This window comes from Leucoraja erinacea, chromosome 15, assembly GCF_028641065.1.
Source record: "Leucoraja erinacea ecotype New England chromosome 15, Leri_hhj_1, whole genome shotgun sequence".
In the NCBI taxonomy this organism is placed as follows: domain Eukaryota; kingdom Metazoa; phylum Chordata; class Chondrichthyes; order Rajiformes; family Rajidae; genus Leucoraja; species Leucoraja erinaceus.
In genome coordinates this window covers 19,455,509-19,483,048 of record NC_073391.1, presented here as the reverse complement: position 1 = coordinate 19,483,048, position 27,540 = coordinate 19,455,509, and the positions used below count along the sequence as shown (strand labels likewise).

Here is a 27,540-nt window from a genome sequence, read left to right as displayed (position 1 = left end):
CAAGCGTTCAACTGTGATGGTTGCATCTAATGCCTGTATGTCAGCTTGGTTACATTTGTGGAATACAGCAAGAAACACAGCAGGCTTTAATGAGAGTGACACTTTAAAATTACATTTGCTTTATATCTTGAAACTTGAACTTTTATATAGCCAGGATTTTTCTTCCTTATATCGAGAAGCAAAAAAATGGGATAAGCAGTGACAATAGATTAAGGAACATTGAGATCTACAATCTTAAAATAGATTAGAGGAACCTCAGATTAGGTGAATATGGGCTTTTCACTCGTGTTATTTGGCCAATTAAACTAAAAATTATAAATTAAAAGAACTAAGTAAATTTGAAATGTCAGCTGATTTTCTGTGGCATGCGTCATGAACTGTTTGAGGCCTCTCGCTGCTAACCTCGCCAGTGCCATAAGGCCACCTGGTGAGGAAGTAATCTTAATAAAGCAGTCTGAAGTAAGGTCCCGACCCGAAACGTCACCTATCCACATTCTCCAGAGAAGCTGCCTGGCCCGCGGAGTTACACCTGCACTTTGTATCCTTTGGTCCTTTTCTGCGGTTCCTTGTTTCTAAATAAATTTAACGGAGAGGCAGAGGTTAATTATTGTTGAATGCATTTCTAGGTTAGCAGGTGTTTGATGTCTCCTGTTATCTCAACATTTTTAAATTAAATGCCTTCTTCCATCTCCTGAATGTATCTTGTCACTGGCTATAACCTGTCAAAATAAGGTATATTTTAATTACGTGTAGAGAAGTGCACGAAAAATTGATATTTAAAACAATTGTAACACTTTGTATGAATATTTGTGTGGATTGGAAGTGGCAGTGTAAGGGTTGGTGACGGGAAAATGTAGCTTAGCATATTCTTTTATGTAGAAATGTTTGGGGCTAGTCAATGAAATTATTAATAAAGGCCACTTTAGACCCTTATTAAAAGCATCTCCGCCAAAGATCCATTAGCCTGTGATGTTGCTCTCCTTGCCCAACATTGTTTACTGTCAAGTGTAAGTTCAAAAGATCTCCAACATTTGGCTGAATTGCCACTCCCATTAAATACAAAAAGGAAAGGCTGCAGTTCATTAAATAGTTTGAACGCTTTACTGTGGAATTAAGACTGAGGTACTCGCAGGATTTTGGTATTTCAAAATATTTTTTTTTAAAAATGAAACCCATTGTTTTAACCTATTTCCATGTGGAAATTGTAATTCACATATTTTAAAAAGGCTTTTGTGGGGACAAAGTTTGCAAAGCAGTAATTATGGTATTGAAAGGTATGCTTTTGAAAATTTGTTTGTGTTGCATTATAATAATTTTAAGGCATTTCACAGCTGAACTACTTTAGGAGCTTTTATCAATTTTATTAATTCTCTTTATTTGCGTAGATAAAGTCGGTGAAGGTTTTGTGTGGAGGGATAATGATATATCATTAAAAGTGGCTTTGGGATTTTCTTGTTGATTTTTATGCATGAAATACTAAAGATACGGGCAATTTTGTGGTTTAATAACTGAAAGCCGACAGTTTTGCCCCGCTTGCAGCTTTTCAGTGTGTTTCCTGACAGGCATGTTTTAATTCACTGCACAGAATAAGTATGCTTCCAGCAGTGTTGAACTAGTTCAGTTTAAACTTGTAAATCAGAAGAAATAAACATGTGCTGTCGCTGTGCTTCCAATCTAGCTCAATAATAAGAATAATAAGAAGAACTGGGAACAAGATTGTTGGCTTTTTTTTACCACTGAATCTTTCTTTAGGGGCATTGAGTGGGCAAGCCTGGCCAGTTTTCTTTCTTTTGCTACCTCAACGCCGAATAATCTGGGATTAGTGCGGAATGAACTGCAGCTGGTTGATCTAGCAACAGGTCAGAAGAACAAAATATATACTTCATGCTTTTAAGTGGAAAATTGATGAAGAATCAATTTAGTTTTATTTGTAAGCATGGCAAGCTTATAAGCAAAATAAGAATGACAAAATTAAAGATCTTGATATAGATGTGTCTGCAAGTTTGTTTTATCTACAGGGAGTTTGTGCTCCATTCCTTGTGAATAATGTAGACAATGTAGAAATTGATATTGCTCAACTAAATTCAAATCCAGTTGTATCAAGATCTATAGGATAGAACTGCAGATGCTGGTTTAAATCAAAGATAGACACAAACAATGCACAGGCAGATGTGAGTTACTCCAGCACTTTGCATCTATATTTGGTATTAACCAGGACCTGCAATTCTTTGTTTCTATATAGGTATACGCATTATATATGTCCTTATAAATCTTTGTGATGCTGTTTTTCATTGTATTACTGTTGATCAGAATACATGGCAGGCATGTAGAAATGTTACCAAGTCAACCATAATAGTACCAGCTATTCATTGGGTTTGATTTTCTCATTCTCAGCAAATCATTTTTCTACCTAGGGAGAAGTATTGCATTTAGAGGTGAACGAGGGAATGATGAACCACCAATAGAAATGATTAAAATATCCCATTTAAAGTAAGTATGGCAGTATTTCAAAATACATTGTTATTCACTTACCCTCGAGGCTTTTGCTAATGTAGTATTGAAAGTTGTGCACTTGCACCATTGTTATTATGCCTGTTTTGATAGAAAAGGCATTGATATTTAACCCTGGCAATGTTGGGTGAGCCTAATGATAGTGGAGTCATTTAAAAGACACCTTGCTACTTATAGTATTTACATTGAGAATATAATCCATGCTCATTTATGAGCACGTTCTTTTTGAGCTGGTAGTAAGGACGGTTGTTCATAACTTTAGTAATGACTAGACCAGGTGCGGACCCGTTGGGCCTGTCTCCCATGGCAATATTCCACCACTGACCCATAGCCCCCAACTGCAGGCGCCTGAGGGGATCCCCGTTGTGACGCGAGTCACGGCAACCCTCCATCAACTGCGCCTCACCATCCCTCTTCCTACCCCTATCGTCCTCCATTCCCTCTCAGCACTAAGCACTCCCTCCCCCTCATATTCACCCTCCCTCTTTCCCCTCTCCTCCTCCGCTCCCCACTCCCTCCCTCGCCTCTCCCTCCCTTCTCCTTTCCTTTACCCCGTCACTCCCTCCAGAAAGCCTCTCCCCTCCCACCACCCCTCCTCTCCCTCTATCTCCCTCTATCCTCCCTCTTTGCTCTCCCCTCTATCTTTGCCCCCCCCCCCCCCCCCCCCCCCTCCCCCCCCCCCCCACCTCCCCCACTCCCCCCTCCTTGTTTCATTTACATCCCAGGATAATAGTGGGCCAAAAATTGTAGTGCTATCGTGTACTGTTTTGGCGGGGTTTTGGGATATCATGCACATGCACGCATGCATACAAACAAAAGCAGAGTTTTAGTGATAAATAGATATAATTGTCGTCGATCTATGGGTGATGACATTTCCAAAAGGGTAGAAATCCAGAGATTTAAGGGGCTGACCCACTTGGGCGACCTAATTGGCGAGTTTAGAAAAGCTTAGGAGAGTTTGAAAAGATGTCATGTTGAAGATCTCCTTCGACGATGTGGAAGACCTCCTTCGATTATGTTGAAGACTAGCTACGACTAACTACGACTAAAGGGCCAGTCCCACTTTCACGACCTAATTCACAACCTTTTTAACTCGTGGACATTTTTCATCAGACTAGAAAAACGGCCCGACCTACTTGATGCCACGAGTTCCTACGACTAGCATCACGACCTACCTACGACCATGCTGCGAGTATGAGTCAAGGACAAACTCGGCAGAGGTTGTGAATTAGGCCGTGAAAGTAGAACAGGCCCTTAACTTCGGGAAAATTGGACACCGAATAGTGGGGAATTAAGACGACCTTCTTCAATCTCTTTCGACCTCCCTTTGACGATGACGGACGATCTACGACTACCTTCGACTACCCTCGATTACCTACGACTAACATGCCGACCTACCACAACCTACTATGACTAAACCTACGAGTAAAAAATGTATCGATTTTTTCCATGGCGACCTTTTATTTCCTCGCGGGCATTTTTCAACGTTGAAAAAAAACGCCGCGCCCTAGCTGAGGCCTTGAGTACATGGGAGCTACTGTTGAGCATGAAGGAGAGTTACAAAGACCTCCTACGACCTCGTGTCGACCATGTTGCGAGTATGAGTTGAGGGTAAACTCGCCAAAAGTCGTGGAATAGGTTGCCCAAGCGGGACAGCCCCTTTAAGCTTCTCTTGGTTAAATACATGTTGAGAAAACGTGGGTACTTTTTAAATTTTTAAATAAAGATTTTTCCTTTTGTGAATCATCTTATATCATGTATTGGTGAACATAATCATTACAACACATCATTCTAACCTAAAGGATGATGTATTTATTTTATTTAGGCAGTTCCTGGTAGTGGTGTTCAGAGATAAACCTTTGGAGCTGTGGGATATTAGAACTTGTACTCTTCTTCGAGAAATGGCAAAGAACTTTCCTGCAGTAACAGCATTGGTATGGACATCCATTTGCCATCTGCAATGTAGTGCTATGTTTATCTCAAGTGTTTATGTCTTATGTTTAAGTGCAATGTTTATGTCTGTGTGTATGTGGTTATATAAATGTATATGTTCCAATTCGTATAGAATTGCTAAACATGATACAATTCCAGTTAGGCAATTATCTTTAAGCCCAATGTATTTAATCAGGTTGATTTTAAAACTACTCTGAGGATTAGCATCTAGATTTTGAAGCATTTCAACCATCAGGTTGCTAGGAAACAATCAGGAGTTGATGAGAATTGAAAGTTCTCACGTACGGTCTGTGATCAAATCCGGGTTAACTGTTCTCAATGTGGGAAAATCAGTGTGAATTCATGTACTGACTGCAATCCAGCTCCTGATGAACATATTTGAATTCAGCACAGGACTCGCCTGCATTGTCTTCTACCACCTGCCTGATGATCTGTCAATATTCCCATGCAGTGCTGTCATTTTGATGGGATATGGAATGCAAATGATACCCTGCTGAACTGAACTCGGAAAGAAAGTTTTCATTTTTCAAGCAGTAGAAGACAAATAAATTGATTGATTAAATTAGCAAGGAATAAGACTAAATAGTTTAGTCTTGCATGTACCAATGCTTGGGAATTTGATTTGTAACTTAATGAGATGGTATTTACTACCTTTGCTTGGAATCGCCATCATTGTACTTGCAACCCAGATTCAGAATTCCAATGAAAGTTGTCTTTAAAAACATTGGGCGGTACAGAGGTGCGATGGTAGAGTTGCTGCCTTGCAGTGCCAGAGACTCTGGTTGGATCATGACTGCGTGCTGTCTGTACGTAGTTTGTATGTTCTTCCTGAGACTATGTGAATTTTTTCTTGTTTCCTCCCACATTCCAAAGACGTGCAGGTTTGTAGGTTAATTGGCTTCTGTAAATTGTCCCTAGTGTGCAGGATGCAAAACAAGGATAACCTCTCCCACACCTACACCTTTGACCACGTCCATCGGGCAGTGATCAGCACGGAACATTCCGTAGGCACTGCATGACAAGGACTCAATGGATCCTTGAGCAGACTGCACAGTTTGTCTGGCAAAATTCCTCATCGCCATAACTCCCCAATAAACACCAAGGCCTCGTTTGGCTGACAGTGAAAAGGGCCCTCCTAATTAGATCCTGCCTGTACCGTTGGAATCTTGCTATTGATACATGCTGCCCATGAGATAGCTGTTATGGAGGGAAGATGGTGGCCCACTTCTTTGCCGAGTATGGATTTGCAAAGATGGTCCGGAGAATGATGCAAGGATCCTTGTCACAGATCATCCCAAACAACTATATACCATTCTGATTAACTGACTGCTCCCAGGGACACATTCAGAGACTGCCATCAAATGCTGCTGGAAAATCATTAACTTGGTGAAAGACTCTGAAACACGTTGGCCTCCCAGCACAGTGAGATTTAAGGGAATGCTGCTGGCTGGTCCATTCCAGACTGCGGGAGTATGTGCTGAGGGACTCACTGAAGCTTGGTGCAGCCAATGCTCTGTGGGGAAGGAGCATAGTCTAGAGACCTTCCACTGATGAACATAGACAGAGACAGGTGGAGATACCCCTCAGACAAGATGATGGATATTGCCCAGGGGCCACATGTGGCAGGTGTGTTTTATTTTTAAAGATAGGTGTGAATACCGAGGTAATTAATGTTTTGACGCTGAGAAGAATCTTTACACAGTTTTGGTTTTGTTTATATTTTTTATTCTGAATAAAGTTTATTTTTGGAAAAACAACGTGTACCAAGGGCGATCGATGCACATTCACCAGGCTAACCTGCAGTTCTGCATACCCACAGTAGTGCCAGGGTAGCAGTATTCCTCCTACTACTGACCAGTGTTGTAAATTATAAGATCTCAAAGAACATTTGAAGCAACTTCATGTCATTTAAGAATTCTTCATCTGTAGTTTATATCTTCACTTCCATTCATATTTTGCTAAAACAGTTCCTAAAGGTATGTTTTCTTTCTAGTTCACTCACACTGTCCCTGCCTCCTATCTTCCCCACCTTCCTTGCTATGACCCTACTGGTCTGCCATTTGCTCTTTCTCTCTCATGCCACCCCTGCCCCCTGCCCTGCTCGCCCATTTCCTGCTGCTCTGCCTCCTTGCCTCTGTCTCTTTGCGTGTCTGTGTGTGCATGTCAGGATGTGTCTTCATCTGTTCACCAGTTCACACTGACACATCCATGTCTGTCCCTACCTCCAACCTGTTATGTCCATGCTTTTGCACTCAGACTGTTCCACACAAACATCTAAGCAAGCCATATGTCGTCATTTGACCACTTGCAATTGTTCTCTACTGTGAAGAAACATTTTCAAGAATAGGGTGGTGGTATTTTGAAGCTTAGAGGGTCACCAAGGCACAATATGAAAACATATTTGGAGGAGAGAGTTCTGGGCTTGATGGTGCTGTGAAGGTAAGCCTTATGCTCCAGGATAACTAGCTGGTTTTAGATTTGCTGCCTGTAGTGGACAAGTGGGGCATGTTTCCGTAAGAGGGACACCTGAATAGAATTGGGAAAGGTGCAGATGTTTGACATTCTGTGCTCTTACTAAAAGACTGGGTAAACTGAAAGAGACGCACAATAAAGAACTGAAGCTGAGTTTATATTTTTCACTCTTGGTCCCTGGAACTTAGATGTACAAATCTCATCAATGTATTTTATAGGTTTTCTTTTGTATATGTGCTTAGAATGATTGGTCTAATTTGATATATTGAACTAAAAAAAAGTGAGGAATATTATTTGAGATAACTTGAAAGCACAGAAGAATTCACTATGCTGCTTCATCTACAGGAGTGGTCCCCTTCCCATAACTTGAAGAGTTTGCGCAGAAAGCAGCTTGCAGTTCGAGAAGCCATGGCCAGACAAACTGTAGTTTCTGATACTGAAACCAACAATGTTGAGTCACCTATGATCAGGTAACTTAAGAAAGAGTGGCTGGGTACTGCTGATACTGACAGGATTGATTTTCCATGACGCTAAGAGGAGATGTAGTGGGTAGCAGATGATGTCGATTGTCACCTTGTCGTGATGGAGAAGCTTGTGTGGTTCTGAGATCCTGAGAGCGATGCCATCTGGAGCTATGCTCCTGGTAAGGTCGTCCATGGCGGTAAGGTCGAGGGGGAGGTCTCTGACAAAGAGCAATCCAACCAAGACCTCAACGGTGGAACAGGCGGAGGATGATGGCTGACTTTAGTGGAGCGTCACAATGGCTGGGAAGGCGATTGAAGGCTGCAGTAGAAAAAGGGTCTCTGGTCATCTAGGATTCCATGCCACTGGATTCTGACCCAGATCTGTCAAGGACCGTGTGGTGGGTGTCTGCGCACCAGTCTCCCCACGTTAAACAAAGTCACACACAGGCGTCCTCCATGAGAGGACAGTCATACTTGTATCGAGTGACCGCCGATGATGATGATGAGCAGATGATGATTAGAAAAGGTAGTTGCACAATTAAGATGCCTGCATCATCTATATTTATCTATGCATGAAGAAATGCCTGTGGAATGGAACAGTACCAATGATCCTATTACGGTATTTTTCACTGTTCAATTAGTTCCTTCGATATCAGTTCTTGTCCTGCAGTGACATTTTGCTTTTGACTATGACTGACACTAATTAAATGAATCAAAAACATTAGTTTTAATTCTGTTTCCAGTTCATCACTTTTACCTTATTTAGCTTGAGTGGTGGGATCATAGTTTGGCTTGTTCTTAAAAATGATTTGATTCGAGTCAATTAAAAGTAGCCATGTATGTATTATTAGAAATGTCAAGATTAAGATGCATTGACTATAAATGCAATAAATCTGCTCTGTTAATTCTCCAGTTTGCTACAGGAGGCAGAAAGTAAAGCTGAATTTAGCCAGAACATCTCTGCACGTGAGCACTTCATATTCACTGACAATGATGGACAAGCCTTCCATCTCACTGTGGAAGGAAATGTAATGAAGGATGGAGTCCGAATTCCACCAGATGTAAGTTTTGCAGACCGATTGAAATAACATCAAATTGTATGATCCAGCAAATGACCAACAAATCAAAACTACAATTAACCATCTGGTGTAATAAGAGCAGATGCAAAATTATTAATAACAGTGCCTAAATATATTGAACATTTTTCCGTTACAGTTTTAAAGATTTGATGATTGATGGCGATTATTGGATTCTTTGTGATTGATTCTAAGTGAAGGTTGAAGCCTAATATTCTTGAAAAGCAGTCACATGCAGGATAAGGGGTTGTTTATGCAGAACAATCGCCTAGAGATTATCAAGTAAAGAGTGCACAGTTGATGAAAAAATTGGATTTGATTGACCATATTTCCTTACCTCCAGCTGTGCCCTTACTGTTTTGTAATAAATGTGCTTTTGATGTACATTCATTTATCCAGTAATTTTGGCAGAGACTGATCTCCTCAGCAGCCAGAATTCAAATTCAGCACAGACTTTAATGAGAGTTGCTTCTGTTTTTGTAAAATATTGTCATACCCATAATATTGTAATACGAGTCCAGCAGTTTGCATGGGTTCATGGCAAAAAAAACTGACTATGACTAACACTAAATTAGAAATTTCAAAGACATACAGGATTGATGTTTTATATCCACATAAATGCATCCTTGTGCATAGGTTTCTCCAGAATTGAGCTTTTGTTTGCAAGTTTTCTCCCTAGCTTACTCCAGAACTTTGGTTTGGATTTGCACGGATAAAGGTTAGGATGTCTCAAGAGTTGAATGCATGCTGCTGAATGTGTGATGGTAGTCCAAGCAACATTGACCCATGTAGGTTTCCTGAATCACTTAATTCATAGGGTCTTGTTGTCATCTACACTTGTATGAAGCTAGGTGGAATGAATTCTAATTTCTAGTTATCCACCATTTCCAACCAGTTCAATCGCTGTTGACTGATCATTGAGAATAATACAGTGAATCAACAGGATAATTGTATTTGATAAAGTAGCAAGAAGAAACTATAATTAGGCATATTTTTCTGAATATGGGGTTAAAACACATGCTGGGGTAGAGCCATCCTATTTCAGTGCACAATTAGCATCTTGCTCAGTAGAACAGTTTTGAAGTAGGGACAAAGTGCACTGTTCTTTTAAGTGGAGTCTTAACTGAGTAATAACAGCTGAAGTGCTTGTGATAGGAATAAGGTATTTGCTCTGATGAAATTGGTGCTTTCAATTTTGTTCTGAGTTGATTTTATTTGCATGCAACTGGGTTCAAACATATGTTGTTCGGAAACTCTATTTACAACATTACTTTTTTTTTCTCGCTTAGATGAATAATATTGACTACCTTCTCTAACACACAAGTTCAAATATGCAACTAGCTAGCATAAAACTATAATTAGAAATGGATGTGGAAAGAACTGCAGCTGGCTGAGTCACTTGGGCATTAAGGGGCCGGTGCTCATGGCACAGACTATATTATAAAAGAAATCCAGATTCCTGATTCCCTAGATAATTCTGCATGCATGCACAGCAAATAATTTTTTCCTTTTGTGGAGGAAGGCAACTTTATCGTATTAGTTTGCCTCATTCTAAAATGAAATTCAGTCATCTTCCTGTAAAATAGTTGTTTACAGGCTAAATATTGTGAAATGCTGGTCTACAGGATTTATTCTAAAGGTTTGTTCTGATGCTGCTGTGGTTGACAATTGTTTTTAAGGTTGAATTGCTTAATCTAATATGACACTGTGATTGGGAGAGGGAGAAGGAATTTGTGAAGGAGCAAGAAGATAATGGCTTCGGCCTTTCTATTAGTTAGTTTTGCGAATAGCTCTCCAGTATTGGTGAGTGGCAATCGGACAAATTAATATCCGTGAACAGGACAGAAACAATGGCAATAAGCCAGGCGTGGAATTATCCGTCTGTGGAATTATCAGTCTGTTTGTGTTTTGGAGAATGCTGTCAAGAGATAGTGCATATTTTACAATACGAAGGGTTAAAGTGAAACTCCAGCTAACATGCAATAACTCAAGATAAAGGTTGACCTAAGTGTTTAGTTGCATGGTGAATTTAGAACCAAATGGTAGATGGTTTTGAATTTGAAAACCTAATTAAAAGTAAAATGGGAGAGAGTTTTTAACTAGTGCCAGACAATGATTGAAACAGGATAGGAAGAGGATATGATTGGAGAATTACACAAGAATTGAACAAAGATGTAATCATTAAGTGAGATGATGTGAGGAGTGATGATGTATGGGATAGGAGTGATGAGTGGCAGAAGGTATAGCCAGGTGATGGGGCTTCTTTGATATGTCCAGGATATTCTTAATGAACGGTGCAGATGTAGACATCTCCATGTAGAAGCTCGGAAATACTTATGTGCCTGTTTTTGATGTATAATCCCTAGATGTGTGTTTTGGAAATGTTTCTTCAAAGTTCATCTCTTAACTGTGTTGCTTTCGCTGCATTAATTTTAATAGGCTTCTATGCTGTCAGAGCACTGTATAGAATTTTTGATGTTGCAGGACCCATGTGAATTTATGATAGTGTTTTCTTCAGTTTTAATTGCAGTTTGATTTGTAAATTTATCAATTAATCTACTTTTATTTAAGAACATGAGAATGATATATTTTTTAATGGGAACAGTATGATATTAATGATCTTCATTCTGATATTCTCCAAACGGAGCTGCCTAATACTGTCAGCATAAATATACCTTGAATGTAATTTCTGTGGGAGGCTCATTATTGCTACCACTTGAGATTATTGTCGTGATGGGTTCTGTTTTTTGTGGTTCTGGTCTGTTTTTCTACTGATGAATGTCAGTGTGTGGAAGAAAAAGCATGTTTTATTCAAAATGATAGTATTCCTATTTCAGTAATGGGAACCTATTTAGTTAAATGAAAATAAGCCACTGACTGAATCATAAACTTGGTCAAAAAGAAGTGCATGTAAGGTTTAAAAACGTGAAATCAGAGAACATGAGAAGGGCCAAAAGGGGCCATGAAATGTCTGGCGAGTCAGATAAAATCTCCAGGCATTTTAAATGTACGTTAAAAACAAGGGTGTAACCAGGGAGAAGTTAAGAGCACTTAAGGATAAAGGAGACACTATATGCTTGGCATGAGAGGGTGCACAGAGGGTACTAAACTTTTATTTTGCCTCTGTATTCATCAACGTGAAGGACATGGAGGTCTGTGAGGTTGGTGTGGTGGAATATTAATATTCAAGAGCAGTTTGGGATCCAGAAGGTGTTGGGGCTTCTGAAGAGTCTTAAGGTGGATAAATCACCAAGGCCTAGGGATCTATCTCAGGTTATGGAGAGAGGCAAGAGAGGAAATTGCAGGACGCTTGATGAAGATCTTTACCCCTTCTCTGGCCACATGCTAGGTCCTGGCGGACTGGAGAACAGCCGATGTTGTTTCTTTGTTTAATAAGGGAGGTGACAAAAGAGATTGTTTTATGCCGGTGGATATTAGAAACATAGGTGCAGGAGTAGGCCATTTGGCCCTTCGAGCCAGCACTGCCATTCAATATGATTATGGCTGATCATCGAAGATCAGTACCCAATTCCTGCTTTTTCTCCATATCCCTTGATTCCATTAGCCTGAAGAGCTAACTCTAACTCCCTGAAAACATCCAGTGAATTGGCCTCCACTGCCTTCTGTGGCAGAGAATTCCACAGATTCACAACTCGGTGAAAAGGTTTTTCCTTATCTCAGTCCTACCCCTTATTCTTAAACTGCGACCCCTGGTTCTGGAAATGAACTCCCCCAATACGGGGAACATTTTTCCTGCATCTAGCCTGTCCAATCCCATAAGAATTGTATATGTTTCTAAAAGATCCCCTCCAATCCTTCTAAATGCCAGTGAATACAAGCCCAGTCAATCCATAATTTCATCACATGTCAGCCTGACATCCCGGGAATTAAACTGGTGAACCAATGCTGCACTCCCTCAATAGCAAGTATGTCCTTCCTCAAATTAGGAGACCAAAACTGCACACAATACTCCAGAAGTGGTCTCACCAGAGCCCTGTACATCTGCAGTACGACCTCTTTGCTCCAAAACGCAAATCCTCTCGCAATGAAGGCCAACATGCCATTAGCTTTCTTCACTGCCTGCTGTTCCTGCACTGTACCTATCGTATACATGGCTTTTAGTAAGACTTTTCCTAAATAATAGAATTAGGCCATTCAGTCCATCAAATCTACTCGGCCATTCAATCATGGCTGATCTATCTCTCTCTCTCTCTCTCTCTCTCTCTCTCTCTCTCTCTCTCTCTCTCTCTCTCTCTCTCTCTCTCTCTCTCTTAACCTCATTATCCCGCCTTCTCCCCATAACCCCTGACACCTGCATTAATCAATAATCTATCTCTGCCTTAAAAATATTCATTAACGGCCTCCAATGTCTTCTGTGGCAATAAATTCCACAGAGTTACCACCCTGTGACTAAAGAAATTCTTCCTTAACTCTGGTCCTAGACTCTCCCACTAGTGAAACATCCTCTCCACATCCACTCTATCCAGGTTTTTTCACTATTCGGTAAGTTTCAATGAGGTACCCCCTCATCCTTCTGAACTCCAGTGAGTAGAGGCCCAGTGCCATCAAAAGCTCATCATATGTTCACCCATAACATTTTGATAAAGTCTCTCAATGTAGGTTGGTCCAAAAGATTAAGATGTATGTGATTCATGATGACTTGATCATATGGATTCAGAACTGGTTTATTCACAGACGATAGAAGGTTGTGTCTGGAATGTCATAAGGGAGACCTGTTAGAAGTATATACAATTCTGAGAGACATCCCGGGGTGGAGATGTCAGATTAGAGGGCTTAACTTTAAGGTGAGAGGGGCAAATCTTAAAGGAGATGGATGAGGCAAGATTTGAATAGTGAGTTGTGGGTGCCTGGAACACTTTGCCAGAGGTCATGGTGGAGGCAGATGCATTAGTGGTGTTTAAGAGGTTTTTTAGTTAGGCAAATGGAAATGCAGGGAATGTATCACTTGCAGGCACAGAAAGTGTGTTTAACTTGGCTTCATGGTCGACACACATAATAGGGCCTGTTCATGTGCTGTACTGTTTTACGTTCTATGTAATCTACTTACTAACTTCAAGGTTTCAAGGTCAGTTTATTTATCACGTACCAATTAAGGTACAGTGAAATTCAAATTACCATACGTCCATACTAAAAAAAAAAGCAACAAGACACACAATTACATAAAAGTTAACATAAACACCCACCACCGTGGATTCCATGTTCCTCACTGTGATGGAAGGGAATAAAGTCCAATCTTCTTCCTCCTTTATTCTCCTGCGCTCGGGGCAGTCGAACCACCCGCTGTCAGATCGATCGAAGCTCCCTCGTCGGGGCGGTCAAAGCTCCTGCGGCTTGGAGTTCCCGAAGTCGGCCTCTAACCAGAGACCGCGAGCTCCGTGATATTAAGTCCAGTGGAGCTCTCAAAGTTGGTCTCGAACAAAGGCTGCCATCTCAATGTTACGCCGCAGAGCGGATGGAGCTACAATACAATAAAAATAGCATCCCAGAGATTAGAAAAAGGTTCCTCCAACCCCCCCCCCCCCCCCCCCCCCCCCCCCCCATAAAACTAAAGCTAAAAAATACAAAAAACATACATTTAACACACAAACACACAAAAAAGAAGGAAGGGACAGACAGACTGTTGGCGAGGCAATCATTGCTGACACCACCCGGTGGTATTTTAACCTTGGAGAAGATTGTATCTAAAAATTTAGCATTGTTGAAAGTCTAAATGAACTTGTTGAAAAGTCCCAAGTAAGTGTAGATTGTCAAAGGAAGTAAATTAACTTTCAAATTGCTTAAGAACAACGATGTACAACAGGCAAGAAGGTCCTCAGTTGAAGCATAAGTCTAGAGGGAATAAAAAGTCCTGTCAAGTATTGTATGCATAATTGTGCCAGTAGAAAAAAATAGCCTTTCAATCTCAAGGTTCTTAAAATATATTGATTACATTTATTGCAATATGGCTGTGTTAAAGCTAGAATCATTCAGTACATAAGTGCTGCTGTAGGATAGCCTATTGTCGTAATCCCAAGTGCATGAAGATCGATGGCCACTGAAATTCGGTGTTTTGTAAATGTATGTTAAATGTACATCTGCAGTGTGTGTACTGAATGCTGTTTTCTTCTTACTCATTCGGTCTAAAGAAATAACTCTGACCTACTTGCAGGGAGACATGGGCAGCATCACGTGCATTGCGTGGAAGGGGGATGTCCTGGTGCTAGGCGATGTCGATGGAAACGTGAACTTTTGGGACTTAAAAGCTAGGCTTTCAAGGTAAGGGAAATTAGAACCTGAAATATTATGTCTAATAATTGGGTGATTATGCTTCACCAGGGTCACAATATTGTAGGATCAGCTGGCTGGTTTGTGGTGAGGTTCATGTCCATCCACCCAGAATCTGTTGATGGGCACAATGCAAAGCTCACAGGTTTCCCTTGAAGATCCCAAACTATGTATGATCTCTTCTTCAGTGGTGGGCTGATGGAAAGGGGATTGAGTGGTCTGCCCTTTGCCCCCAGTCATACATCTAGGTATTTCATCACATCAAGTCTTGACCATTCACATTGGACATGAAGGCTCCCACAGAAATCAGCGATGTTGATGCGGGCTCTTGTTGATGCACTCATGCTCCTCAACGTCTTATGGATGGCAGCAGAAGTAATGTTGTCTACTTGTGGTTGTCACGAGGAAACTCCTGCTTGCGCCCAATCATTTGTCTATAGAAGTACTTACAAATTAGGTGCTAATGTGGCCAATTGGCTGATCTGTAACCTCGTCTTCTTATTTCCAACTACCTTTTGTTGCTTTTCATTTCCTTCTTTATCAAATAAATATTTGCCATTGCCTAAAAAATGTTTAAAGCTCATTGCCCATTTATTCACCTCTTATATATCACTTTTAAGCCCCTTACATCTCCTTTGCACCTTACTGTATTATCTATGTTTGTATCATTAGTAAATTTAGCAAGCATAGGTTTAGTGCCTTCATCCAAATCCTATATAAAGTGTACAAAGCATCTGTGACCCATCACCCATCACGTCATGACAACAAGTAAAACATCCATTAATGCCTATTTTCAGTTCCCTGTTAGCCAGTCAACCTTTCATCCAGCCCAAAACTTTACCTTCTAAACCTTGAACATTTATTTTTCTTTATAACGTTTCTGCGGCATTTTATCAAATGCACTGGTAATTTTCTTATCCACTGGTTCTCCCTTACCCACAGAAGACCTCCAATAAAATGAACTCTACATGACCTGGATATGTGTGCAGGTCATGTAGACCATATAGCGGGCATCTAGAATCCTCTAATAGATACGAAATCCTGGAGTGACTCAGTGGGTCAGGCCGCATCTCTGGAGAAAAGGAATAGGTGACGTTTTGGGTCGAGAGTCTTCAGTCTAATTGTTGTTTCCTTTCTCCTTGGCTGACCATAGTTTTCCAAATATCTGGTAGTGCTATTCTAATAAGGACAGTAAAAACTGTAGAAACAAGGAACTTTAGATGCTGATTTTCATGAAAGGTCACAAAGTGCTGGAGTAACTCAGTGGGTTAGGCAGCATCATTGGAGAACATGGACACATTGGGATTACCAGCTTCTGAAGAAGGGTTCTGACCCAAAGTGTCACATAAATAGGACATAAACTGTTGATTTTTGATTAACCAGATAAATGTCAATCTATATTTTTACTTGTTGATGTTGAGGCTCATTCATTAAAATATTTGTCTTGTTTTGATTGATTGCTGTTTAATAGAGGAATTCCTACACATCGTGGTTGGGTAAAGAAGATTAGATTTGGTCCTGGAAAGGGAAACATGAAACTTCTAATGATGTTTAACGATGGAGTTGAAGTATGGGATACCAAGGAGGTAGTGTTTGAGTTGTTCAATTTTTTCCTGTTATACTTTTTTTCTTTAATAAGCTATCACATACGTTGCATTCTAGTTCATTATGCTTCACGTGCTGTTAATAAATGTCACATTTGTTACTTGAATCTTTCACAAATTTCATTTCTTTCACATTGTGTGTTTGATCAAAATTGCATCTGTTGAAACAATTTTAATAGAAAAGTTTCAACGGCTTGTACAAAAAAAGTGATTCTTTGCAATTTTGTTTTAAGATTCAGATGGTAAGCAGCTTGAGGACAGGTCGGAATGTCAGCTACAAGGTCCTTGACATAGACTGGTGCAGTTCTGATAAAGTTGTTCTGGCTTCAGATGATGGCTGTATCCGAGTTCTGGAGATAGCAATGAAATCAGCAAGTTACAGGATTGATGAGCAGGAATTAACAGGTGTGAACGTGTCCCAAGTGTAAAACCTATAATTGTTTGTATGTGCTTTATCGTTTAGTTGTGTGTGCAAAAAGATATTTGCTCATGTTCCCAATAATTGTTTGCTTTTAAAACATTTAAGCTTTAATACATACTGAAAGTCTGTTCCAAAGATGGTATTGTCATCATGTGGATGCCAACTTTCTCCTCCCGTCTCCCACATCTGCTGCATTTCCTGGACTTTGTAGTTTTCCACTCATAAAGGATGCTCCTGATGATACCACAGTTCTTGTCCTCAGCTGAGTTTGATTCCCATTTCCCCTCACGCTTCCATCACCAACCTCATGTTCAGCTCTTTATGTGTTACGCTCAGTTACCAGCTGCTCCTGCACGCTCCCTGGGCTCCGGTTTTGATGTTTTGATCTTATTGTCTTCTTCATCTCCATAGCTAGTACAGATTTATGATTGAATTGCCTCTCTTTAAGCATCTGTGATGTTTGTAATCTGAAGTTTGGTGGAATTACACTTTTGAAGAAAGCATGAGTATAAATATAGTCTTAAGTAATGTGCCACAGAAATAGTCAAAAATCTATTTTCTTTCACCGTCAAATTTAATAGGATTGGAAGTAGATAAATGGATTTGAGGGATTGCAGATTTCTCCTAGTAACTGAATGAACATTTTGCCTGTGCAGGTCGTTTCAACAGAACATCATTCATAACATTTCTTTCATGATGGATAACTGCTCAAAGTAATTCAAGCAGCCAAATTAGTCAAATTGACTCTTTATTGGTATATGCTTCCCTGCATTTGGAAGTTATGTTAAAAAGCTATGTTAAGCTGTTACAACAGTGCACATAACCATAAATGCTTCGGCATTCTGTCGATATAAAATAGTCATTACCATTATTTGAGTGCTCCTGTACTTCATAGCTTACTATGCTTTCAGTAAATTATTTAAAATTGGGCAACATTACAGATGACCAGCAATCCATTTATTGAAACACATGAAGGGGAAATGAATGGGTGTAATTCTCATATACTTTTACCCTTGTTAATCCTGTACTCCACCTACTGATGGAATCCCGACACTACAACAATTATATTTTCTCGTCTTTTTATTCACTTCTCTCAGATTAGGTTAGGCGGTTACTAATGTTCAAAGAGAGGTTAAATCTGACTTGAAATCTTTTATATACCTTTCAACCATTCTTTCTAATTGTTCCCCTTTGAGAGGCATCGGTATGAAGATTTTGCAGATAGACTCAGATAGAAGGTTCTTCTATCCAGAGATGCTGTCTGTCCCGCTGAGCTACTCCAGCATTTTGTGCCTATCTTCGGTTTAAACCAGCATCTGCAGTTCCTTCCTACACAAAAGGATTTCCTAGACTTGGAATACTTTGGAAGAATATTATCGTGTTCAAGCAAAGCATCATATGATCTATGTAAGAAGGAACTGCAGATGCTGGTTTAAACGAAAGATAGACGCAAAAAGCTGGAGTAACTCAGCGGGGCAGACAGCATTTCTGGAGAGAAGGAATAGGTGACGTTTCAGGTTGAGAAGGGTCTCGACCTGAAACATCATCATATGATCTATATTTAAATGTTTTCCCTTTTATTCATAATATCTTTTTAAAATTCTATCTTCACTATTATTTTACCTGCATGTTGGTTGGTCCTTTTTATGAAGTATAGTTGGTTATTTTAAGGGTTGGTAAATGGTCTGAACATAAAACAGAACTGTGCAGGAACAGGCCCTTTGCCCACACTGTCTACCGAAAATGATGCCAAGAGAAACCATGCTCATCTGCCTGGACGTGATTCACTCCCTGCATATCCGTATGCCCGTCTACCTGCCTTTTAAACACCACTATCTATTCCATCATCACCTCTGGCAGTGCTATCCTGACACCAACCACCCTCTGAGTATGTATGAATAAAAATAATCTGCCCCACTCATTTCCTTTAAACTTTAAACATGCCTTATACTCAACATTTCCACACTGCGTAAAAAGGTTCATAGTATTAACCCAATCCATGCATTGCACGGAATGGCATTCACCAGCAAAGCAATGATTCTTACTGTTGACCTCACAGGTTTAGGTGGGTTTTTAATTTCTATTGTTGGTTGTCCTCAAATTTCTGTTCTATGGTTTGTTAGCATCGAGTTGCAACAATGTCATCAACATCAATGTCATCATAATTAGTAATGTTGAAAAATTCTCAAAAGTCGTCATATTATGAAATAAAGATCTCAGGTTTCAACTAATTTTAAATATAGTTTGGATTATACATAAAATATCAGCATAGAAGCCACAATATATATATATATTTTTAAACAGTTTAAAATGGCATGGGATATTGAAATATTGAACTGAAGGACTGACTGACTTGCTTTGATTATACTGCCAGCTGTGTTGGGGTAGTCTGTGGAAGAATACAAAATCTCTGACATCAGCCTCTGAATGTCTATGTTTAGCTGTTTAGGTTGTCCAGTTGCTGCCAGATGGTGTGCCCTTGTGGTCTCTCCATTATCCAAATTGCAATTTATTTTCCATTATTAAACAGACTTCTTTACTTCCCAAAGCTCAGCGTCATCTTATTCTCTAACCCAGCCTGGTATTTTCAATATCAGGATACAACAAAATATTTTTAATATTTACGTTTTTCCATCTGTATTTATTGATCTAGATGATGTTTTTTTCTAATTTAGTTTTTCACTTCAAGATCAGTTCTCTATTAATTGAATGCGTTGCCTGCTTTTGTAGTTAAAAGGTTGATTTCAGTAATTTTTATGCTTCCCTCCCACCCCCCCTCATTTTTTATTATGTACATGTTGCACCTTTCAACCATGATGGAATTCCTACTGCTTGATTTAACCTGCAAAATTAAAGCCTGTGCACATAAGAGAATTGCAGCTAATTGCAGTCATACTGCTGGTTATCAGTGAAAAGCTTGTTTTATGACTGGAATATTTATATTTTTCTTGCATAGATCCAGTTTGGTGTCCTTACCTCCTCCTTCCCAGATCTTGTCTTGTATTGAAAGCTTACTTGTTGCATCAACCATGGAATGGACAGTATTCACTCGATATTATGCAAATGTAAGTACATGCCAACTGTAACCTATTATTTCAGAATTGATTATGGAGCTTGCAGATGTATAAACAAAGATTAATGTGTGTTCTTATCGCAATTATCCTTCCGGATAATTATGATAATCATTTGAATGTTTGCTGAGAATGCATTAACATATTGTTAACAATTAAGTGTTGAAATTCTACTCCACCTTAATTATATATTGACAAATTTTGTAGTTACTTGATGCTGTTTTTTTTTTCCCTGAAATGAAACCAGCATGTACTGCATGGAACAAATTCTCACCCTTATAACATTTTCTTGTTGTTTTCTGCAGCCAATATTCTGAAAAAGAAGAAATAAAATGTCTTATGCAGGAACAATTGAACTCTATATCAAAGTGAGTACATTATTTTAGACATATTTCATGTCACGAACATTAAAATGCTGTTCTTTGGATAAAAACTTTACAGTACATGTTACTACATAAAGATTTCATCAAATGTATGTGTAGCTATAATATGTATTAATGCCCTTTTTTCTTTGCAGTGACATCCAGAACCACCTTCTAGATCCCGAGTTCCAACTGCTGCAACGGTGTTTGTTGGTGGCAAGGTACGTGGGATTATTCTTGGAATAGCTAGGCCAATGCATTCTTCAATCTTGCCCATATTTAAACAGCTATCACAAGGGCATCACATGCAGTGTTCCTGTCCAAAACCAAGAGTGCTGGCTCTATTGCATCTTTCCACAAATCTGCCCCCCCCTATTCTCTCCCAGGACGCATTACACTTTGTGTAATATTCATTTAACATTCATATTGCCCCAGAGATTACATTACATTTCTATTTCCTCTATTTCCTTTCCCATCATCATTAAGCTTATTTTATCACAGAAACAATCTGCTCCATTGTCCCTTTCCTATCATAATTCCCAATCGCCTAATTCCCATTTTTCAGTCCTGTGATTATTGACTTTAAATCCCTATCTGCTGGTTTATTCACAAACTCATTCAAAATTGCTTTTCTGGAAAAAGTTTCTCTCTTTGCTCCCATCATCTTCTGCCGTTACTCCAATACTAATCTTTCAGTAAAACTACCACCTCTTCTGCCACCTGTATTACAGTTCTCTCAAGTCTTCACTGGCCACTGCACCAAAACAGAGTCATATGTGATCATGAATATACTATTCCTCCTCGTTAAGTTTATTAGTTTAGTTTATTATTGTCATGTGTACTGAGGTACAGTCAAAAGCTTTTGTTTGCATGCTATCCAGTCAAAGAAAATACTATACATGATTACAATCGAGCCATGCATGGTACACAAATAAAGGATAAAAGGTACAACATTTAGTGCAATATAAAATCTGATAAAGTCTGATTAAAGCGAGTTCGTTGGTCTCTGGTTCCTATTAAATCTTTCCCCCATACCTTTAAAGTATCTGCTAAAACAACATTCATAAGGCCGTAGAAATCAAAAACAAAGTAGCTGAACTTATTGCTAGAACAAATCATTGACATTCAGAAAGGTTATGCAATGGCATATTTACATTGGAGGTGGAATTGTTCACATTTATGTGGCTTGATGTGGATTCTGTACAAGAGTTAGACTTTAAAAAGCTACCAAATACAAGTCAACTTGCTTTTGTGCTGGTTTTTTAATTTAAGATAATTGCATAACCCACGTGTTAATCAAAACAAATCCGATCCTGTCAAAAACAATTTAACAAACGGCGCAATAGCCAGCAGCCATGGATGGATCTTCCATGATTTTTATTTTGACCAATAGACAATAGGAGCAGGAGTTGGCTATTTGGCCCTTCGAGCCAGCACCGCCATTTAATGTGATCATGGCTGATCGTCCCCAATCAGTACCCCTTCCTGCCTCTCCCCCTATCCCCTGACTCCACTATCTTTAAGAACCCTATCTAGCTCTCTCTTGAAAGTATCCAGAGCCCTCTGAGGCAAAGAATTCCACACTCACAACTCCCTGTGTGAAAAAATGTTTCCTCGTCTCTGTTCTAAATGGCTTACCCCTTATTCTTAAACTGTGGCCCCTGGTTCTGGACTCCCCCAACATCAGGAACATGTTTCCTGTCTCTAGCGTGTCTATAGTAATCTTATATGTTTCAATAAGATTCCCACTCATCCTTCTAAACTCCAGAGTATACAAGCCCAGCTGCTCCATTCTCTCAGCATATGACAGTCACGCCATCCCGGGAATTAACCTTGTAAACCTTTGCTGCACTCAATAGCAAGAATGTCCTTCCTCAAATTAGGGGACCAAAACTGCACACAATACTCCAGGTGCGGTCTCACTAGGGCCAAATACAACTGCAGAAGGACCTCTTTGCTCCTATACTCAACGCCTCTTGTTATGAAGGGCAACATGCCATTTGCTTTCTTCACTGCCTGCTGTACCTGCATGCTTACTTTCATTGACTGATGAACAAGGACCCCCAGATCCCGTTGTACTTCCCCTTTTCCCAAATTGACACCATTTTGATAATCTGCCTTCCTGTTTTTGCTACCAAAGTGGATAACCTCACATTTATCCACATTAAACTGCATCTGTCATGCATCTGCCCTCTCACCCAACCTGTCCAAGTCACCCTGCATTCTCATAGCATCCTCCTCACAGTTCACACCGCCACCCAACTTTGTGTCATCTGCAAATTTGCTAATGTTACTTTGAAACCCTTCATCTAAATCATTGATGTATATTGTAAATAGCTGTGGTCCCAGCACCGAGCCTTGCGGTACCCCACGAGTCACTAGACCACCATTAACCAGATTCTTCAAAACCAGATCTATAATGAATTATTCCACTGTTTAGCAAAGAACAGGTCTTGGCCATGAATATTGTATCCTATAAAACTATATTTTAAGAAATTATGAATATTGAGCCCTCATAATTCTTCCTGCTTTTACCACCTGCTCCCCTTGCATTCTAATTTGCACTGTCACGTGTCTTGTAACATTTCTTATGAAGAGAATTTTGTGAGGTTGTTCAGACCCTCATATTTCTTACAGTATATACTTTCAAAATATACTATGTGAACTGATGGTTCTATATTGGCCCAGCCTCCTGGTTCTTATTCATTCCCATCCATTTATTTTCTGGTTGATCTTTTTACTCTTCATGCATGCCTAATTACTTCATGGCTGAGAAAGATTTGCATCTTTACATCTTCTAGGTCTTGCTATCTCTTGTGAACTTCAATGTTGTTCCTTTGGGTAGACACAAAATGCTGGAGGAACTCAGCAGATCAGGCAGCATCTCTAGAGAAAAGGAATAGGTGACATTTCGGGTCGAGACCCCGTTTTCAGACTGAGAAGCAGGGGAGAGGCAAGAAAAGGGACAGAACAAATCAGAGCCGTCACCGATAGCCAAAGAGCCCACAATGGTCCATTATTGGCTGTGGAGAATGTGATAACGAGGGGATACAAACAGTAAAACTAGCAGGATGACTAACATGGGGGAGAGACAGAGTGGGGGAATGCAAGGGTTACTTGAAATTAGGGAAATCAATATTCATACCACTGGGTTGTAAGCTGGGTGTTCTGGGTCATTTGGGTGTTATGTTCTTGTATTTATTTTTCCTCGTTGCATAGAAGAATACCATTCAGCCCATCATGTACATGATGGTCCACGATGTGCTCCCAATACACCCTCTCTTCCCTGCGGCCATGCCTTTTATTTTCCCTGCACCTTATCCTCTTTCGTGTGCCTAACTCTTATTAAATCCACTTGTACTAGGGGTATTTTACAATGGTCAATTAACCTATCATCCATCACATCTTTGGGATGTGAGAGGAAACGGGAGCATCTTTGGGGAAATCCATGGGACAGAGGGAGAATGTGCAAACTCCACACAAGTAATATTGGACATCAGGGTTGAACATTGGTCACCGGAGTTATATTATACAGATCTCTTACTTTGTTAATAACTTACATTTTGAAACTTCATGTTTCTTTATTTTAAAAGCAAAATTTTCCTTTGTTTACCTATTGCGCCTTTGAATTGGATTTTAACACTTTTTTTAGCCTAAAACTAATTTTTCAATGCTTTTCCCCCAAGCAACATCTAATGTTGTTCAATTATTATACGGTGATGCGCTACCGTATTAACAAAGTATGAGATTAAACGATTGGTCAAACTGGTATTGATGAAAGGTAGACACAAAATGCTGGAGTAACTCAGCGGGTCCGGCAGCATCACTGGAGATTAGGGCTGGGTGACGTTTCGTGTCGAGAGCCTTCTTACCATCTCTTCAACTTAAAAATAATTTCTAAATATCCAATATGCTGTCAACAAAACGATTCAAAAAGAGGCATCTGACATGTTTGGTATCGCTTTTCTGCATTTAGAATGTCACACTTGAAATGAAAGCTGATGCCCAGTGCTTCACTTTAATTTATGGGTTTAATAGTTTTGTGCCCAACAGGCAGCATTCAGATGAATGGTCGGTTTTATGTTTGTGTGGACTTGGTTGACTGAAAATTACCCTGTCGTCTTGGAACCATGCTGTGGAGTCTGTTCAAATTGCCTCTGCTGGCAAGCAGAATCTTAGCTTAATGCTTTGTACTAATGTAGCACTCCTGCAGTTTTGGCTTGGATTGAGTGCTCGAGTTCTGGAATGGGGACTGAACCTGCTGACTCTGCAGGCAGCCCAAATGGAGCCAGGGAAGGCACGAGATATATTACCCTTGTCTGCAGCAGTTTAATTAGGTCACACGCCCATCACCGAGGCGGAGATAATTGCGCTTCAGACAGCCAAAATTCGATTTGTCTCATTGTTCAAAACTCTGCATCTGAGACAGAATTATCTCCCCAATAGGGAGCATCAGCATTTTGTAACATGCTAGCCAAGAGTCCCTAGGATTTGGAACATAATGTTGCCTTTCTCATATCACAATTCATATTTGCAGCCCATTTTATTGTCTGTGTACCTCAACAGGAACCCAACAATCCCTCCCTCCCCCCCACACTGCAGGGTACACGAACGTCACCATCCAGTCTGCCATCACGTCACCATCCATTCTGCCTTCACAACATCACTCTGGGAGCACCAGTTAAGGGCCTGTCCCACTTGGCCGTCATTCTCACGCCATTTACTTGACCTGCTAGCGTGTGGGTAGCACGTGGGTAGCGCAGGACAGGCTTATGGAGTGGTGTGGATTCAGATTCAGATTCAGATTCAATTTAATTGTCATTGTCAGTGTACAATACAGAGACAACAAAATGCATTTAGCATCTCCCTTGAAGAGCGACATAGCAAACGATTTGAATTAAAAAAAATAATAAGTGTCTGGGGGGGGGGTGGTGATTGGCAGTTACCGAGGTACGTTGTTGAGCAGAGTGACAGCCGCTGGAAACAAGCTGTTCCTCGACCTGCTGGTTCGGCAACGGAGAGACCTGTAGCGCCTCCCGGATGGTAGGAGGGTAAACAGTCCATGGTTGGGGTGAGAGCAGTCCTTGGCGATGCTGAGCGCCCTCTGCAGACAGCGCTTGCTTTGGACAGACTCAATGGAGGGGAGCGTGGAACCGGTGATGCGTTGGGCAATTTTCACCACCCTCTGCAATTCCTTCCGGTCGGAGACAGAGCAGTTGCCATACCATACTGTGATGCAGTTGGTAAGGATGCTCTCGATGGTGCAGCGGTAGAAGTTCACCAGGATCTGAGGAGACAGATGGACCTTCTTCAGTCTCCTCAGGAAGAAGAGACGCTGATGAGCCTTCTTGATCAGAGTAGAGGTATTGTGGGTCCAAGAGAGGTCATCGGAGATGTTGACTCCCAGGAACCTGAAGCTAGAAACACGTTCCACCTCCGTGCCGTTAATGTGGATGGGGGATGTGGAGGAGTTTGGAGTGGTGTGGATGACTGTGGACTTCGTCCTGAACTAAATCTTCGCGCGCCACCGGCCTGTCGCGTAACTGACGGCCAAAGTGGGACAGGCCCAAGACCCTGGCGCGGCCCAATGTCTTGCCTCCAACAGCAGCAGAAGCAGGCAAACGATCGCCAAGTTTGGCCTGGGGCTCACGGCCGTTGTGGATCCGGATCCGCCTCCACTCCTACTCCCAGAGCGGAGCCAAGACGATTGGAAATAGACACAAAATTCTGGCGTAACTGAGCGGCCCGGCAACATCTCTGGAGAGAAGCAATGGGTGACGTTTCGGGTCTAGACCCATCTTCAGACTGAAGAAGAGTCTCGACCCGAAACATCATCCATTCCTTCTCTCCAGAGATGCTGAATTACTCCTGCATTTTGTGTCTATCTTCAAATGACGTCACACTCTCCAGACGGCTGTGCGGACGCATGATGAGGCGCGCGACCATCGCACGTCAGTCACCACCGGCCTGTCGAGTAAATGACGGCCAAGTGGGACAGGCCATTTACTCTCTAGGAGAATGCTGGCATGGATTTCAAGTCTGAACTTAATGCCCAATATCTTTGTCTATATTTCCTTTTCCCTATTTCCAAATGGAACTGAAGAATCTTGTGATCCTCTCCTCCACCCACCTCTTTCCTAATCTTTCCTTTCTTTTGTCCCTGGTGAGGAGTGCCTGGCTATCTGCTAGTCTGCGGTGCTCTGTGCGTTCTGACCTTTAAATAGAACATAGGTTAACTCTAAACCATAGTGAAAGGGAAATAAAATCACCATTACAATTACCTTTCTGAAATGGTGACTGTTACCATTGGAGGGTGTTTTTATTATAGAGCATAGAACAGTACAGCACAGGAATGTTTAGCCCATGATGATTGTGCCGAACATAATGTCAGGTTAAACAGATCTTGATATTCATGACAAATATGCACATAGTGAAAATATTCATTGTTTTGTAAGGCTTTCATAATCTTGATGTTCTCCATATCACTCCACTATCTTTTCCTTTTGTAGGCTCTTTGGTGATGAGGCAGAACTCCTATTCTGGACAGTTGCTGCTCATTATTTGTACAGGTTCTCAAAAAGAAAAGACCTTGTTGTACCGTCTGGCATACAAGAGAACGCGGCCAGCCCACTGGATATTTGCTACGATATTCTGTGTGAGAGTTCCTACTTCCAGGTAATACAAATTGCAGCTGACAAGTTGTATGATGTTTGCTCTTGTGATCCGTTGCCCAGCATATTACCTGTCATGTACTTGATTATTGTCCTTGTAGATGATTCCTAAACTTTTTTTGTTCCCCCCTGGACTGCTGCTTGTGGACCGTTGTTTTGTCCAGTTTTCTGTCAGACTTCATCCTCATGGTTGATTTCGTTTTTTCATTAACTTTACTGTTAACTGCCCCCCCCCCCCCCCCCCCCCCCCCCAACTCACTCACGTGAACTATCTCTAACACCTCTCTCCCCTTTCTTGATCTTTCTGTCTGCATCCTCGGGTACAGACTATCAACTGACATCTGCTACAAACCCACAACTCCCACAATTATCTGGATTATCTCACCTCCCACCCTGCCTCTTGCAAAGATGCTATGGCCTACTCTCAATTTCTCTATCTCCGCCACATCTGCTCCGAACATGAGACGTTTTACTCCAGGACCTGAGATGTCATCTTTCTTCAATAAATGTAGTTTACGCCCTGCTCTCATAGATGGATCCCTCACCTGCATCTCCAATGTGTCCCGCAGTTCCTCTCGTGTTCCCCCTCCCCAAAGAACGAACAAAGAGTGAGTTCCCGTGGTACTCGGCTTTCAATCTACCAACCTTCA

General features: G+C 40.8%; 1 protein-coding gene across 1 annotated transcript in view; it reads left to right on the top strand.

The window, feature by feature from the left end:
• The window catches only part of wdr11 (WD repeat domain 11), an 84,973-nt gene that overhangs the window by 37,910 nt on the left and 19,523 nt on the right, over nucleotides 1-27,540 (top strand). Inside the window, exons 12-23 of the mRNA XM_055646826.1 lie at nucleotides 1,753-1,859; nucleotides 2,415-2,490; nucleotides 4,337-4,445; nucleotides 7,282-7,406; nucleotides 8,314-8,461; nucleotides 14,646-14,752; nucleotides 16,233-16,347; nucleotides 16,599-16,770; nucleotides 19,743-19,851; nucleotides 20,163-20,225; nucleotides 20,375-20,440; nucleotides 26,729-26,894. Of these exons, the coding sequence (XP_055502801.1) occupies nucleotides 1,753-1,859; nucleotides 2,415-2,490; nucleotides 4,337-4,445; nucleotides 7,282-7,406; nucleotides 8,314-8,461; nucleotides 14,646-14,752; nucleotides 16,233-16,347; nucleotides 16,599-16,770; nucleotides 19,743-19,851; nucleotides 20,163-20,225; nucleotides 20,375-20,440; nucleotides 26,729-26,894 (1,363 nt within the window). The remainder of the gene's footprint in view (nucleotides 1-1,752; nucleotides 1,860-2,414; nucleotides 2,491-4,336; nucleotides 4,446-7,281; nucleotides 7,407-8,313; nucleotides 8,462-14,645; nucleotides 14,753-16,232; nucleotides 16,348-16,598; nucleotides 16,771-19,742; nucleotides 19,852-20,162; nucleotides 20,226-20,374; nucleotides 20,441-26,728; nucleotides 26,895-27,540) is intronic.